The sequence below is a fragment of the Liolophura sinensis genome, chromosome 1, assembly GCF_032854445.1.
Source record: "Liolophura sinensis isolate JHLJ2023 chromosome 1, CUHK_Ljap_v2, whole genome shotgun sequence".
Taxonomy (NCBI): domain Eukaryota; kingdom Metazoa; phylum Mollusca; class Polyplacophora; order Chitonida; family Chitonidae; genus Liolophura; species Liolophura sinensis.
In genome coordinates, this window is record NC_088295.1 from 88,173,058 (window position 1) to 88,187,075 (window position 14,018).

At 39.0% G+C, this 14,018-nt stretch overlaps 1 protein-coding gene across 4 annotated transcripts in view; it reads right to left on the reverse strand.

Moving 5' to 3' along the window:
• The window catches only part of LOC135462001 (nephrin-like), an 82,526-nt gene that overhangs the window by 23,888 nt on the left and 44,620 nt on the right, over positions 1-14,018 (reverse strand). For all 4 annotated transcript variants that reach the window (XM_064739324.1, XM_064739326.1, XM_064739325.1 and 1 more), the window contains exons 2-4: positions 4,374-4,505; positions 3,774-3,953; positions 2,950-3,282 (exon numbers count right to left, since the gene is read on the reverse strand). In XM_064739324.1, coding sequence (XP_064595394.1) covers positions 2,950-3,282; positions 3,774-3,953; positions 4,374-4,505 — 645 coding nt within the window. The remainder of the gene's footprint in view (positions 1-2,949; positions 3,283-3,773; positions 3,954-4,373; positions 4,506-14,018) is intronic.

A 14,018-nucleotide genomic window follows, 5' to 3' on the forward strand; every position in this document is an offset into this window, starting at 1 on the left:
GCAACAATGTTACCTGTTACAAAGGAAGTCAACAAAATGATGCAGGCACAAAAAGCCTCCATGATTGTATCTCCTCCGTGGGATCAATCCACATCTACAATCACCAAATTGCACAAAACAGCATGGAATTTTACACCAATCAGATTAGAGCTCCAACTTCCCATAATCCCTCAGTATTAAAGCGACCTCGTCTCTAATTACTTGCGCTGTTGTATAAGTCACCTAAGTTGTAATAATGAGAAAGAGACAACCTATTATTGCTCAAAAAGGCAGGATCAGTGTTTCCATGGAAACACTAATTACTCATTCGCTTGTACGTTTTATCGAGTTGACTCAAAACATGACTGCAGCACTTTGCACTGAGTTTTTTTTACACCCAGTTTTATGCAGTTACTTGACATTCTCCATATAGAACTTGAGATGTATTCCTGTTGAAACCATATCTGGAGAAAATCTCACTAATCAGAACAATGAAAGAGTAACCTGATATCATCATCCAGCCATCCAATGTCAACAGATCTACCTCTGACAATTTTAGACGACGAAAAATGTTCAAATGCAGAAAAGTTAAGAGTTTACATGTACAGTTGACAAACACAAATACTGGATGTGAACAGCGTGCAGGCCATATGCAGTCTACATGAGTACAGAAGACCCAATACCCAGGATATGCAGTCTCCTTCAGGAGTGTTGGTCAGCGATCAAGATCAACTACCGATGAGCTGTCACTTACACCAGCTCACTTCACCCAGGAGTCAGGTGTTAAACTCACACAAACACTCGCTCACACGCAGATTTACCCACTATCCCACCAAAGACAAGAATTTCTTTCCTTGCCCCTTCACAGTCTACACATACTTGAGATAATTATGTTCCACATATAATTGTCAGCACAAAGGGCTTTATTGGGAGAGATAACTGAAGAGTATTGACCACATCTTAGACATCTCTTTGTCTCCACGGATCTTAACAGAGAGGATGGGAGCAGAATCAAAGGCAGAAAGGTCACTCAAGTGTGAGTAGGGGGCTTTCAAATACACCACTACTTTCGTGTATACTCAGTAAGTAGACAAGGCAAACCGATACCAAATTGATGTCGTCTTGAGATAGTTCAGCGAGAAAAATTGATTCTTTTGTCAGAGGAAATGGAAGGGAGATGTGTGGCCAAGGCTTCTCAGCAGCTGCACACTGGCATTGCGTGAGTGAAGAGGCCAATTTGACTGGGAAATGGAACTTAAGCAGCGTGGCGATTTCACTTTCGTTAGCTTGTCCCTAATCATTTCTGCCATCATCAAATATGAATTCCAGTTGCCCATGCCTCAGTCAATACTCCCTTGACTTAATCCATTTCCGTCTTGAAGTATTTTTAAATTGTACATGTAACTAAGTCTTTCATGTCAGCACAGTTCCTTGAGCAAAACCCTCTTCTAACAAATTAATTATTTTGTGAGGAGCATAAAAAAGTTTCAATGTTTTCCACAACCATTATTATATTTCAGCCTGGCCTCTCCTGACATTCACAGGCCATTCAATACAGCAGTGGGATTATGCAACTGACCTAAAATTATTGCATTATTAATTCTGTAAACTTTCATCTTAATCATTTATCAGGTATAGCCATTCCAAATATTTTCAAAAATGATTTCACAAATTTTACCTGATGCTTAGCATAATTATAATAGTCATAATAGTCATAATAAAAATCTAAATACCTCCAATCCAATTTAGAGACAAAAGGAGGATGTTTCTTTTACTTTCATGACTTTTATCAAAACGTATATACCACATATTAAGGCAAGCATGTCACATGTGTCATTGCTCACTGTGGTATACTGGAGTATCCAGTCATATGGGAGCTGATCCTTCCACTTACAACACATCCATCAGTTACATTTGTCACCATCTAGAAGGAAACAAGACTGAAATGTGAGCCTGGTTAGACACAGGTTGTCCATGACTCGTCTTCCATGTCTGTGTGAAGAGTTAAGCTCACTCTGTTCTGGATTGTCCAGGAAATAAGACTCCCAAGCAGTTACACCCCTGTCTATATCACCTTACCACCTAAATCTGAGACAAATAGGTTGTTACCACTACCTCCTATGCCAGGGCACCAAAGAAACTCTACACCTTCCTGTAGACAGTGACAAGTTTAGAGTTTACAACAAGAAGGGCATATAAAGCATACACCCCTTTAGTTTCCACACACTTTTAGTTTCAGGGCAAGAGGTCCTAGTAATCTGATGACAGAGTATTAATGGACACAGCCCATTTTGTCCCATATACCCTTATACACTGTGCTCTTGTCATCTGTATCAATTTAACCCTAAGTATTAGCACCTCATAAATGAGCAACAAATGCCTTAAACCAAGAAGATATGACATGATCGGACACTATGACTGAAACCAGCATGCCAGCCAATGGCAGATCTCCAGTCATGAATGGGCAGAACAAACAGATGTCAGCTGGAGTGTGAGATAAGCTTTTGAAGGTCAAACAATGGCAAGAGTTGATGGTCTCTGAATGTACATGTACTAATATTTTTTGTCTGCTGAAAAATTTCTACAGAAAAACACACTACTGTAATAGTGCATATATGTGTACAGTGAATTCATGGTGGTATCAAGGTCTAATTAGGTAATCAGGATTAGATTTTTGGATGTCAAAGATTGCCAAAATGATGATCTTCTGTTGGTAGTTTCATTAACAAGCAAATCCTCTTCTGTTAGAATGTAGGCTAGTAGCCTGACCATGTGGGATAGCAGCAATGTCATTTTGCACTGACATGACTCAGTTTTATATTGTGATGTAACTCAAAGACTGCGTATTCTGTAGGATATGCTACGGTACTCTGTTACAGATCAACATGTGACACTGAAGACTTGGATACATCATATCAGCAATACTGTCATCACTTATGGATATTAGCAATATGGTTTGATATTACTTACACTGAATGACCATCTTGACTGTGGTGGACAATGGCTCTGCTAAGGCATCATTCTTGGCCTGGCAGGTATAGTAGATATCACTCATGTCAGGGTGGAACTCTGGACGTATTGTCAGCACGCTTATGGCATTCTCTTTCTTATTCCCAGCACTCTCTACTTTGGTGTTTATGTCTCCTGATTTTGTGATTGGCTCATTGTCCTTGAGCCAGGTGATAGTCGCCGCTGGTCGCCCATTTTTGGCGACACATGTAAGAAGGACAAGCGACTGGGTGTGGGGCACCTGCACCTCAGAGCCGTTGGGGTAACGCTGTATCTGCGGGGCCTCACAGGGCACTGTGAACAGGACAAACTAGTACAGGCCAAGCTCATTATCATACTTAACTAATCTTTACAGGTGCACAATAAATTACACATTTACCGTACATGTCTTCAATTCGCACACAGTCAGAAATCATCATGCAAATCCAGTGGACTTGCCAGTTATACTCTTCCATTCCTTATGAAAACTGACACTATCTGCATAATAGGTGTACATGTAATAAACTTCACTGTACTTGTTTGAAATAAACCCTTGCAATTTGATCCTTCTGGTTCATATAGATAAACATATATACAGTGTTTTCTTCTTCGACAGGATTCTATTTAATTTTGAATTTAAAAATATTATTTCGTTATATTAATATATTTCTGTTTTGTGCCAATATAAAATTCATATTATTATATGCATATATGTACATGTATTTGATAGGGATCTGTTTTATAACACTTTACCCAGGAATTGTGAATGTGTCATAGAAAGCATTTGTTTTTATAACTATGGTTACCTTGTACTGTGAGGTATGCAGAGGCCAGTATAGGGGGCTGGCCATCCGCGGGTCCAACCTGACACTGAAACTCTGCGTCATCAGTCAGTCGAACATCAGAAATCATCAACCCAAACTCCCCTGCTGATTCCTCACCCAGCATCTTATATCTCCTGTAACCAGGAATGTCCCGGTTAAAACCTGAAATTTGAAACAAAATACCGGTACATCTCAAGTATATCACATTGTTTTCAGTTGACTATTTATTACATGTGATGACAACAATGAATTCTTAGTAATTCTAGACCAGTGATGTCTAATAAATAGCTATGAACGTTTTTTGTTGACTTATTTCTTCAGCCACGCATGGTGCCACGCTGGTGGGGGGAAGGGGTGAGCATGTGAAATGCTACTACACATATAAGTGCGTTTACATGAACAGAACAAAACCGTAACTATTGTAAATTAAGAGAGGCTGAATATCACTGATTAGCCATGACCATTTGCTAGCTATTACTGTCATGTCAGTTCACTGGAACTGATCAAATGTTCAAACAGAGCAATGTACATATGTGTATCCTTGCAAGGTAATCATGAACAATGAACATTTAGACAACCTACCCAGGGCAAATCCATTGAGAGTCCACTGCACTTTTCCAACAACATTGTCAACTTCACATGGCAAAATGGTAGTCTGGCCTAGTATTACACTCTTGTTTGTGGGGCGAATTCGGAATTCTTGAGCTGTCAAAACTACAAACAGAAAAATGGAGGTGGAATTATATACTTTATCAAGCAAATATAAATTAAGTTTCAGCACATCTTGGCATATATGTACATATCTTGGCATACATGTACACATCTTGGCATACATCTTGACATACATGTACACATCTTGGCATACATGTACTCATCTTGGCATACATGTACACATCGTGGCACAGATGTACACATTGTGGCATACATGTACACATTGTGGCATACATGTACACATCTTGGCATACATGTACACATCGTGGCATACATGTACACACCTTGGCATGCATGGACACATCTTAGCATACATGTACACATCTTGACATACATGTACACATCTTGGCATACATATACACATGTAGATTTTACTCCTGGGATCAGTGCAGTTTCCTCCCACCATAATGCTGGCCACCGTTGTAAATGGGAAATAATTTTAAATATGGCGTAAAACACCAACCAAATAAATAAATAAACACGTACATTTGGGGTTAATATTGTCATTTCTGGGCCTTCATAAGGAAAAGACTCTCCATGCCTGTTCATGTGGGCACAGACTTAGTCAGAGATGTGTCTCAGTGTCTTTGAGATGCCCTATTTTGACAAAATTAACGTGGGAGAGATAGGGAAAATAGGAGGAAATTGGAAATGAGACGACCAGATTTCAAATTCTGGCTAAATCTATGCATGTAGGTATTTCTGTTTTAGATCTGATGCTCCAATGCTCTACCTCCATTTGCATGAGCAGGTAAAATGTATTTAAGGTCCACTAAATAAGGTTGTGTGGCACAAAACTTTGACTGCATGTCCTAGGCTTTTAAGGTGCCCGATTATCATGACCCATGAGGTTAACAACATAACATTTCATGTAAATTTCCATATTGCTGTACATGTTTAGGCATTTTCACCTGAGAAACCATTATACGGTCTGTGTCTGCTACTACAATACAAGAATGTTAGCATGACCTAACCCTGGTAAAACATATTCTCGGCAAATATAATTTACAAGAAAGCCCATACAACAGATGTTTGGCATTTGTATTAACACAGTATACGCATTACCATCATTCCAGCTTGTAGACATAAAACACAGAACAACAAGCTACATGTGTTGGAGTTTTCTCTGCTATAAGTGCAGGTCACATGTTAGTTTCCCAGCAAAGCTGTGACTCGAGGCCTACATGTAGGTCTAGATGTATGTCTGTAAGCACGTGCAAAATGGCATGGTTTGAGTATACCACCGAAGTTCATCCCAGTGTGGCTGTAAGTATTGTACCTGTAACTCTATAGCAGTACAGGTGAACCCTCACATGTACATCTACTTACATGTAGTTTCCACCGAGATATTTCAGGTAAAAACTGAAGTGTAATGAGGACTCAGGTGAGACCTTCAGCATATTTTAATGGTGTAGACTATGTGGGGTTCTGTTTCTTACGTACAAACACACAAACAAAACACATGACTCAACAACATGTATACACACTCCCACTTCAGAACTGGCACTCTTCATGTGGATACACCTAAGCCCTCCCAAAATGCTAGTAACAGAAAAAACAGTTCCAAACATATACAAGTAATACAAACATACTCCTACACCTGTCCAAAAATAAACCAAAAATTATGGCTCCAGAAAAAGCAACAAGAACGCAGGCTTGTATAAGGGGTAGCTTCAGATTTTTGAGCAGAAATAGTTTTGGTAAGGAGAGTGTACACTTGTACACGCAACTTGGTCTGGAATGGGGAGTATCTGTTGTTATTGGAGAGAGATAAAGAGTGAGGCATTTCAGAGGATGACATTTCAGTGTGTTTGGAGGAGCGAGAAAAATAACAGAGAAGAAGCGATGAAAACACGGCTGCCAAGAGACCCCTACCAGTCAGTCAAAGTGAGTGGCAGGGGTAGCAGTCAGAGCTGAACGTTTCAGTTACACCCTCCATTTAAAAAACTCTGTTTTTTCCACTGATCCCAAAACATTGGCAACATAAATAACTGCACCTGTTCTCTTTGAAGTCACCTCCTCACAACACATGAAAACCGAAATCTCACCTGTTCATGTTAAAACCTGACTTGTTGGCTATAACAAGTGTGATCTATGGGGTTAATAATCTGTTAAATATGAACAACATGTCCTGCTCTGAAGCATGTCAGTGCAGATTAGCATCACCTATCTAGACAGTCTCAATCCACCAGGTTGTCAACCTACACCTGTGATACCATCACACAGACCTGAGCACTCTCTACATCAGATGTCAGATCAAAGTATTTCTGCGGTGTTTTAAGAAGCTCACTTAATCAGCATCAAGAAAATCTTCGTCCAGAATCAATTCATACCATGGGGAAACCTTGTCTTGGACATGCCTGAGGGAAACTGGAACAAATCTTCCAGGTTTATGGTATAACTATGGTTTTCAATTTATCACAAATTTTGAAAAATAATATATATAATATAGTTTCTAAAATTAAGAAAAATTATGTGAATTTTTGTTTGTTTGGATTTTGTTGTAAGTCAGCCGTAAAAAAAAGGAAAGGCACAGTGTACTGCATATATTTGCATGTATATACACAAAATACAATGTGAAGTCACTGTATATAATATGTACATGGGCATGTTCCTCATAACACTGGGCATGTATTGGTATCTAGGTAGCAGTGAACTGTAGCATTTTAATGTAAACATCACTATTGGGGTATATATACATATATCTGTTCAGATGTACCGAGTTTCAACAAAACGATAGGGCCAGACCAATACATGCATTCCTGAAGATAGTTCAATAACCCAAAATACAGGTAAACAACATGCAGTAGCCTAAGTATCTCTTGTGAGATTTGGTTGACTATGTTAAACTGAGCATGTACTGAGTGGAAATCCCAGTAAATCCATACAGGTTTGATCACCTTAAGTCTGTTGTCTAAAAGACCAGAGATGACACATGATTGTCAGATGATATCTTACAAGATCTGCCTCCCTCATTAAACTAATCAGAAAGGTTCAAAGATCTGATGCACCTGAGCCCAACTCCCTACTACACAACCTTAATTAATTTACCTATGGAGATATCTAAAATCTTGATACTAATCAGCACTGATTAAAGGTTTTATTTCAGTTGAATGTTAGTGAAAGCTGACGGGGGAAAAAGTAAATTGGTTGAATACCAGTCAGAAGGAAAATTAGCATATAAATTATAAAATATTTGGAGCAGTTTTATCAGTGGCTTCATCACCCACTCCATTTCATGTACAGCATAAGAAAAGATAAATACTTAAATATAGTAATTAAATACATAGTTGTACATGTATGTGGGTCAAACTATTCATTCATTCCATTTACTGGTATAGCTGAAAATTTTCTAAACCCAGCTGCTGCCAATAAATTGAATTATTCTTGAGTACAGCATAAAAAACAAATAAATTAAAGATTTATTAGGGCTTTTTTTAAACCAAAGAAATAACCAAGTTTTCCCCCTTCAGAACTGTCAGAAACTGATTACAAGGATCTATCAGTACAGAGGCCAGAGGCCAGAAGTGCGCTAATGACACAAGCCAAAACAGATGGATAATCCGACTGATGATTTGCTACAATCACACTTTTGTCACGGTTGGGCACTCAAGCATATCGCCTCAAAAAACACAGCAGAAGACGCTTTCTTACACAGCTGTAGTCTTGTAAGGAGTGAGACAAGATGGATACATGACGTGTACTACCACGTGTATACTGTCTTCTTTTGTACATGTATATACGGTACTCACATGTACTGTGAATATCACAATCAGCTACTTAGCAGTTTCAGAAGGGCATTTTGTCTTAACTGCCAGTGTAAAAGTTCTCTAACTTTAGCACACACAATGAGGAGAGCTAGACTCGACCCATCTTTTGTGTGAGGTGTTTGTATATAGGCAGCAAATAGCTGCTTTCAGAAGCTGTGAACATTCTCATCGCTGGACTAATTTCTGAGGACAATTTATCTCTGTATGACAGAGAGAGCAGTCACATTCACACCTGCCAGAGACAGTAATTACCCTCCATTATTACTGCTCCAATAAGCAGGTAGAATCTCAACACATTTGAGTAGCAGGTAAAAACTAAAACAGCATGACCTTAGCAAACTCATCAATCGTCTGCGATCAAAGAGACACAGACAAGTACACTCTCTTGTTAGACTGTCTGACATTTTCAACCACATCCAGCACCAAAGTGGCCGCAATATTGTCAATTTGAGAGACAGGTAAAAAAAAGTGAACAAAGTCCGAGCTGAACTGCATTTAGGGTTCAGATGACCCTAATGTCAGTACACAAACCAGGGACAATTTGCTCCCCTTCAGGTACTGGCTTTGACAGATCTGTGTTCACGTACCTAGCTGATAGGTCGTGATCGACTTTCTGAACTTACCACAAGTACATACATATACATTATACCTTACACCTTCACACAGGTCTGTGTCAAGTATATCACAGAGGTATATATCCTTTAAAAGCATGATTACCTGTGTCCAATAAATCATCCATTAAAGAACACCAGGGTTTTTATTACCATATTACATACTTGTTTCTGTAATCATTATCAAGTACACATAGGCAGTAACTCAGTACACATGTGTGTTCTCCTATGGACATTTCCAACATTAGCATGTAACAAATAAGCTGTACAGGTACATCTTGTATACTGGATACCTGCAGTAGTAAACAGGTTGATTATACAGCTTATATACATGTATGGGCACATTGAAGACAAGGTATCAGACAGTGTAAGAACAGATGATATGTAGTTACCTGTACACAGCCTGCAATGTGAGGATACAACTTTTCATAATTTTGTCTCATTTATCATGCAGGTACCTAAATGAAAAGTAGCATTTAGGTAATTGCATAAAAGAGTTCTTGAATAGTGAATGTACAATCGTCTCTTTGTAATTTGATTTGTGCTGGTCATTACTGAAGGTGTAAGAGAGCTGGTCATTCCCTGTGCATACACCTAATGGGACACGCGTCCGGTCACATCAATGGGACACCCTTGGGAGCCTTATAACCACTTCAAGTCAGGAGAGAGAACAGAAGCTGCTCTGTTCATGCATCACTGAACAAGTCTATTAAATTATGCAAAAATATTCCAATTGCCAAAATGATCAATTGGACAAGTCCACAATAATGAGGACAGTTTAACTGAATAATTGCAGTGCTTGACTAATTTGGCTGGTCAGTTGTCTCATTACATTAATATCAATGTCGACATTGAATCTTGCATAATGAACTTTATTTATTAACTACCCAAGGCATAACTCTACCCCTGTAACAAAATCATTCTGCTCCTTTGAAAGAACCTTAGTAAAATGCTTTAACACTAAGCATTAGACAAAATTCAGTATCTATACAAATGGAAACTAAAAACAAAAAAATGTTCAAAATCAAAAATCACACAGCCCCTTTCTAGCAACAATACAAACTGCCAAGCACAAAAATATTTCACTTAAAATAAACACTTGAAAGAGATTTCAAATTCACAAATATTAACAAAATATATGTATATACATCCATATGAGTATGAACTAGTTACAATGCAACCTTTGAACTTTGGAGCAACTGAAGTTTCAGTATAACCTTTATGTCTTGTAATTTTAGATGATAATTCTTTTCATGGCATTTACATGTAGATTACTCATAACTTTTCCAAGTAATCGTATAAAAAATATGTTCATTTTTGAGTACATATAATACCAATAAAAAGAATTTGTGCCATGAAACAACGAGGTTGTTTGCTTAATGACTTCATGTAAGCAGACACAAGTATGTACACAGAATGATCATACTGATGTGCTGTAGGCAATAATGGCAACAATAAGTACCTTGGCTTACAATACAAAGGTGCACCCCAGGGTGCCAGTAAGTAACTGTTATATTCATGTACCATGTGTGTGCAAGATAAACACATCACATCCAATCAGTGCTGATAAGATGGAATGCTTAATGGAGGGGAGTTCTATCAGAGAATGGTGTTCCCCAGCAGATCCATTATCACTGGACATTCCAGGCAGAGAGGGAGAAACTGCACTGCCTGGGGCCTGTTTGTTTGAAGTGTTTAATGTACCGATGTCATGTCTACCAGAAGAGATCAACAATACTTGTTAAACGGTAAATACAGGCTTGACCAAAGCGAAGTGACCAATGGGCTGTCTGCGAATGGATGTGATGGTAGACTCTGTAAGTTGATGGCGAGTGCCTCACAGAGAACAGTCATTCCATAAACCCACCAATTATAGGCAGGCTGCATGCCAGCAATAGCTTCAGATGACCAGAGATACAAGAGTTGATATCAATCGACAAATCTGGCCTTTATGGCCTGCTTATTTCCACAGCCTCTGTGCCACTAGATTGACCTTTGATGGGCTTGGTTGCTACTCTCATTCCTGACTTCTTGAATACTTAACACAGAAACTCTTGAAGACTTCCTGGCCATTTCTCAGCAGATTCTCTGTGATACTGTTTGTACTCTCTGAGGCTAAAGACAACCTTGCCCATCTTACACACTTGTCTTTGAGAAGTCTTCGTTTTGTAGCCCTGAGTTTAGCACAAATCATAAATCAATAATCAATAGCTAATTGTTCCCCTTGGTTGCCTTTCTAAGTGATACATGGACTTCCCTGATACTAATGGTCAAAATGCGCTTTCCTCTTCCATTTTGCATGCACTCACAAGCACACTTTAGCTCTGCTTTAAGTGGATTTTTTTCTTGACCAAAGAAACAAGAAACTTTCCAAGTATTCCTCAATGAACATATCTCTAGATGATGATCATCATGATGTGTGTTCATAAAAAAGCACTCTCAGGAATTGTTTGAATGCTTTACACACAGCGGTGACATGAAAGGTTTTATATATCAGACAGTTTTGTCGATGCTAACATGTATTTCTCTCCTGTGTATCCCATGTATGTCACCAATTCTTACAATCTCTTTCCTCCAGCTTGTTCGTCATAGACAGAAGTACCGCTGGTAATCTCCCAAAAGCTGATTTATCCTCTGTCTGGTGTGAAAATTGGCCTCAAGTAATTGCTTATGGATGCATGTAATTGTTTAGGCAGCCAGCATAACTAAGGCTATATTTATGGCATATTTTCACTATCTGGTTGGTCTTTCTGTTTCTGACTGCCTCTATCTGGAGGTGTGTAAGCTGACTTTGAGGAATGGTCAGTGTAAGCTGACCAGGGAACGGTCAGTGTAACCAACTGTTTAAGCTTGATGCTATCCTGCTAATTCTATCTGAGCCCAGTAATCACTGGCCACAACACTGTCTAAACCACGGGGGTTCCTCTTAATCTAACTTTGCCCTATCCCTCCCGTCACTTACTCGCAAAATAAATCATTTTATACCTCCACTTATCCAATAATGGTCAGTTGAGCCAGAACAACATGGCTTTCTGCTCAGAATACCATGTAGAGTAGACTTCTTTGTCCACACAAACATTCACTGCAAGTGCTATGTTAGTTTGAAGAACAGAACTGTACATATCATCCATTACACTAGCCACAGAATCTCTATCTGACATGATTATAGCCAGCCAGCAGTCAGTATCCCACTGATTACCTGTATTACAGAAGTCAAATGTATACTGCAAGTGTTATGTTAGTTTGAAGAACAGAACTGTACACATCATCCATTACACTAGCCACAGAATCTCTATCTGACATGATTGTAGCCAGCCAGCAGTCAGTATCCACTGATTACCTGTATTACAGAAGTCAAATGTACACTGCAAGTGCTATGTTAGTTTGAAGAACAGAACTGTACACATCATCCATTACATTAGCCACAGAATCTCTATCTGACATGATTATAGCCAGCCAGCAGTCAGTATCCACTGATTACCTGTATTACAGAAGTCAAATGTACACTGCAAGTGTTATGTTAGTTTGAGGAAACGACACTGTACACATCATCCATTACACTAGCCACAGAATCTCTATCTGACATGATTGTAGCCAGCCAGCAGTCAGTATCCACTGATTACCTGTATTACAGAAGTCAAATGTACACTGCAAGTGTTATGTTAGTTTGAAGAACAGAACTGTACACATCATCCATTACACTAGCCACAGAATCTCTATCTGACATGATTGTAGCCAGCCAGCAGTCAGTATCCACTGATTACCTGTATTACAGAAGTCAAATGTACACTGCAAGTGTTATGTTAGTTTGAAGAACAGAACTGTACACATCATCCATTACACTAGCCACAGAATCTCTATCTGACATGATTGTAGCCAGCCAGCAGTCAGTATCCACTGATTACCTGTATTACAGAAGTCAAATGTACACTGCAAGTGTTATGTTAGTTTGAAGAACAGAACTGTACACATCATCCATTACACTAGCCACAGAATCTCTATCTGACATGATTGTAGCCAGCCAGCAGTCAGTATCCACTGATTACCTGTATTACAGAAGTCAAATGTACACTGCAAGTGTTATGTTAGTTTGAAGAACAGAACTGTACACATCATCCATTACACTAGCCACAGAATCCCTATCTGACATGATTATAGCCAGCTAGCAGTCAGTATCCACTGATTACCTGTATTACAGAAGTCAAATGTACACTGCAAGTGTTATGTTAGTTTGAAGAACAGAACTGTACACATCATCCATTACACTAGCCACAGAATCTCTATCTGACATGATTGTAGCCAGCCAGCAGTCAGTATCCACTGATTACCTGTATTACAGAAGTCAAATGTACACTGCAAGTGCTATGTTAGTTTGAAGAACAGAACTGTACATATCATCCATTACACTAGCCACAGAATCTCTATCTGACATGATTATAGCCAGCCAGCAGTCAGTATCCCACTGATTACCTGTATTACAGAAGTCAAATGTATACTGCAAGTGTTATGTTAGTTTGAAGAACAGAACTGTACACATCATCCATTACACTAGCCACAGAATCTCTATCTGACATGATTGTAGCCAGCCAGCAGTCAGTATCCACTGATTACCTGTATTACAGAAGTCAAATGTACACTGCAAGTGCTATGTTAGTTTGAAGAACAGAACTGTACACATCATCCATTACATTAGCCACAGAATCTCTATCTGACATGATTGTAGCCAGCCAGCAGTCAGTATCCACTGATTACCTGTATTACAGAAGTCAAATGTACACTGCAAGTGTTATGTTAGTTTGAGGAAACGACACTGTACACATCATCCATTACACTAGCCACAGAATCTCTATCTGACATGATTGTAGCCAGCCAGCAGTCAGTATCCACTGATTACCTGTATTACAGAAGTCAAATGTACACTGCAAGTGTTATGTTAGTTTGAAGAACAGAACTGTACACATCATCCATTACACTAGCCACAGAATCTCTATCTGACATGATTGTAGCCAGCCAGCAGTCAGTATCCACTGATTACCTGTATTACAGAAGTCAAATGTACACTGCAAGTGTTATGTTAGTTTGAAGAACAGAACTGTACACATCATCCATTACACTAGCCACAGAATCTCTATCTG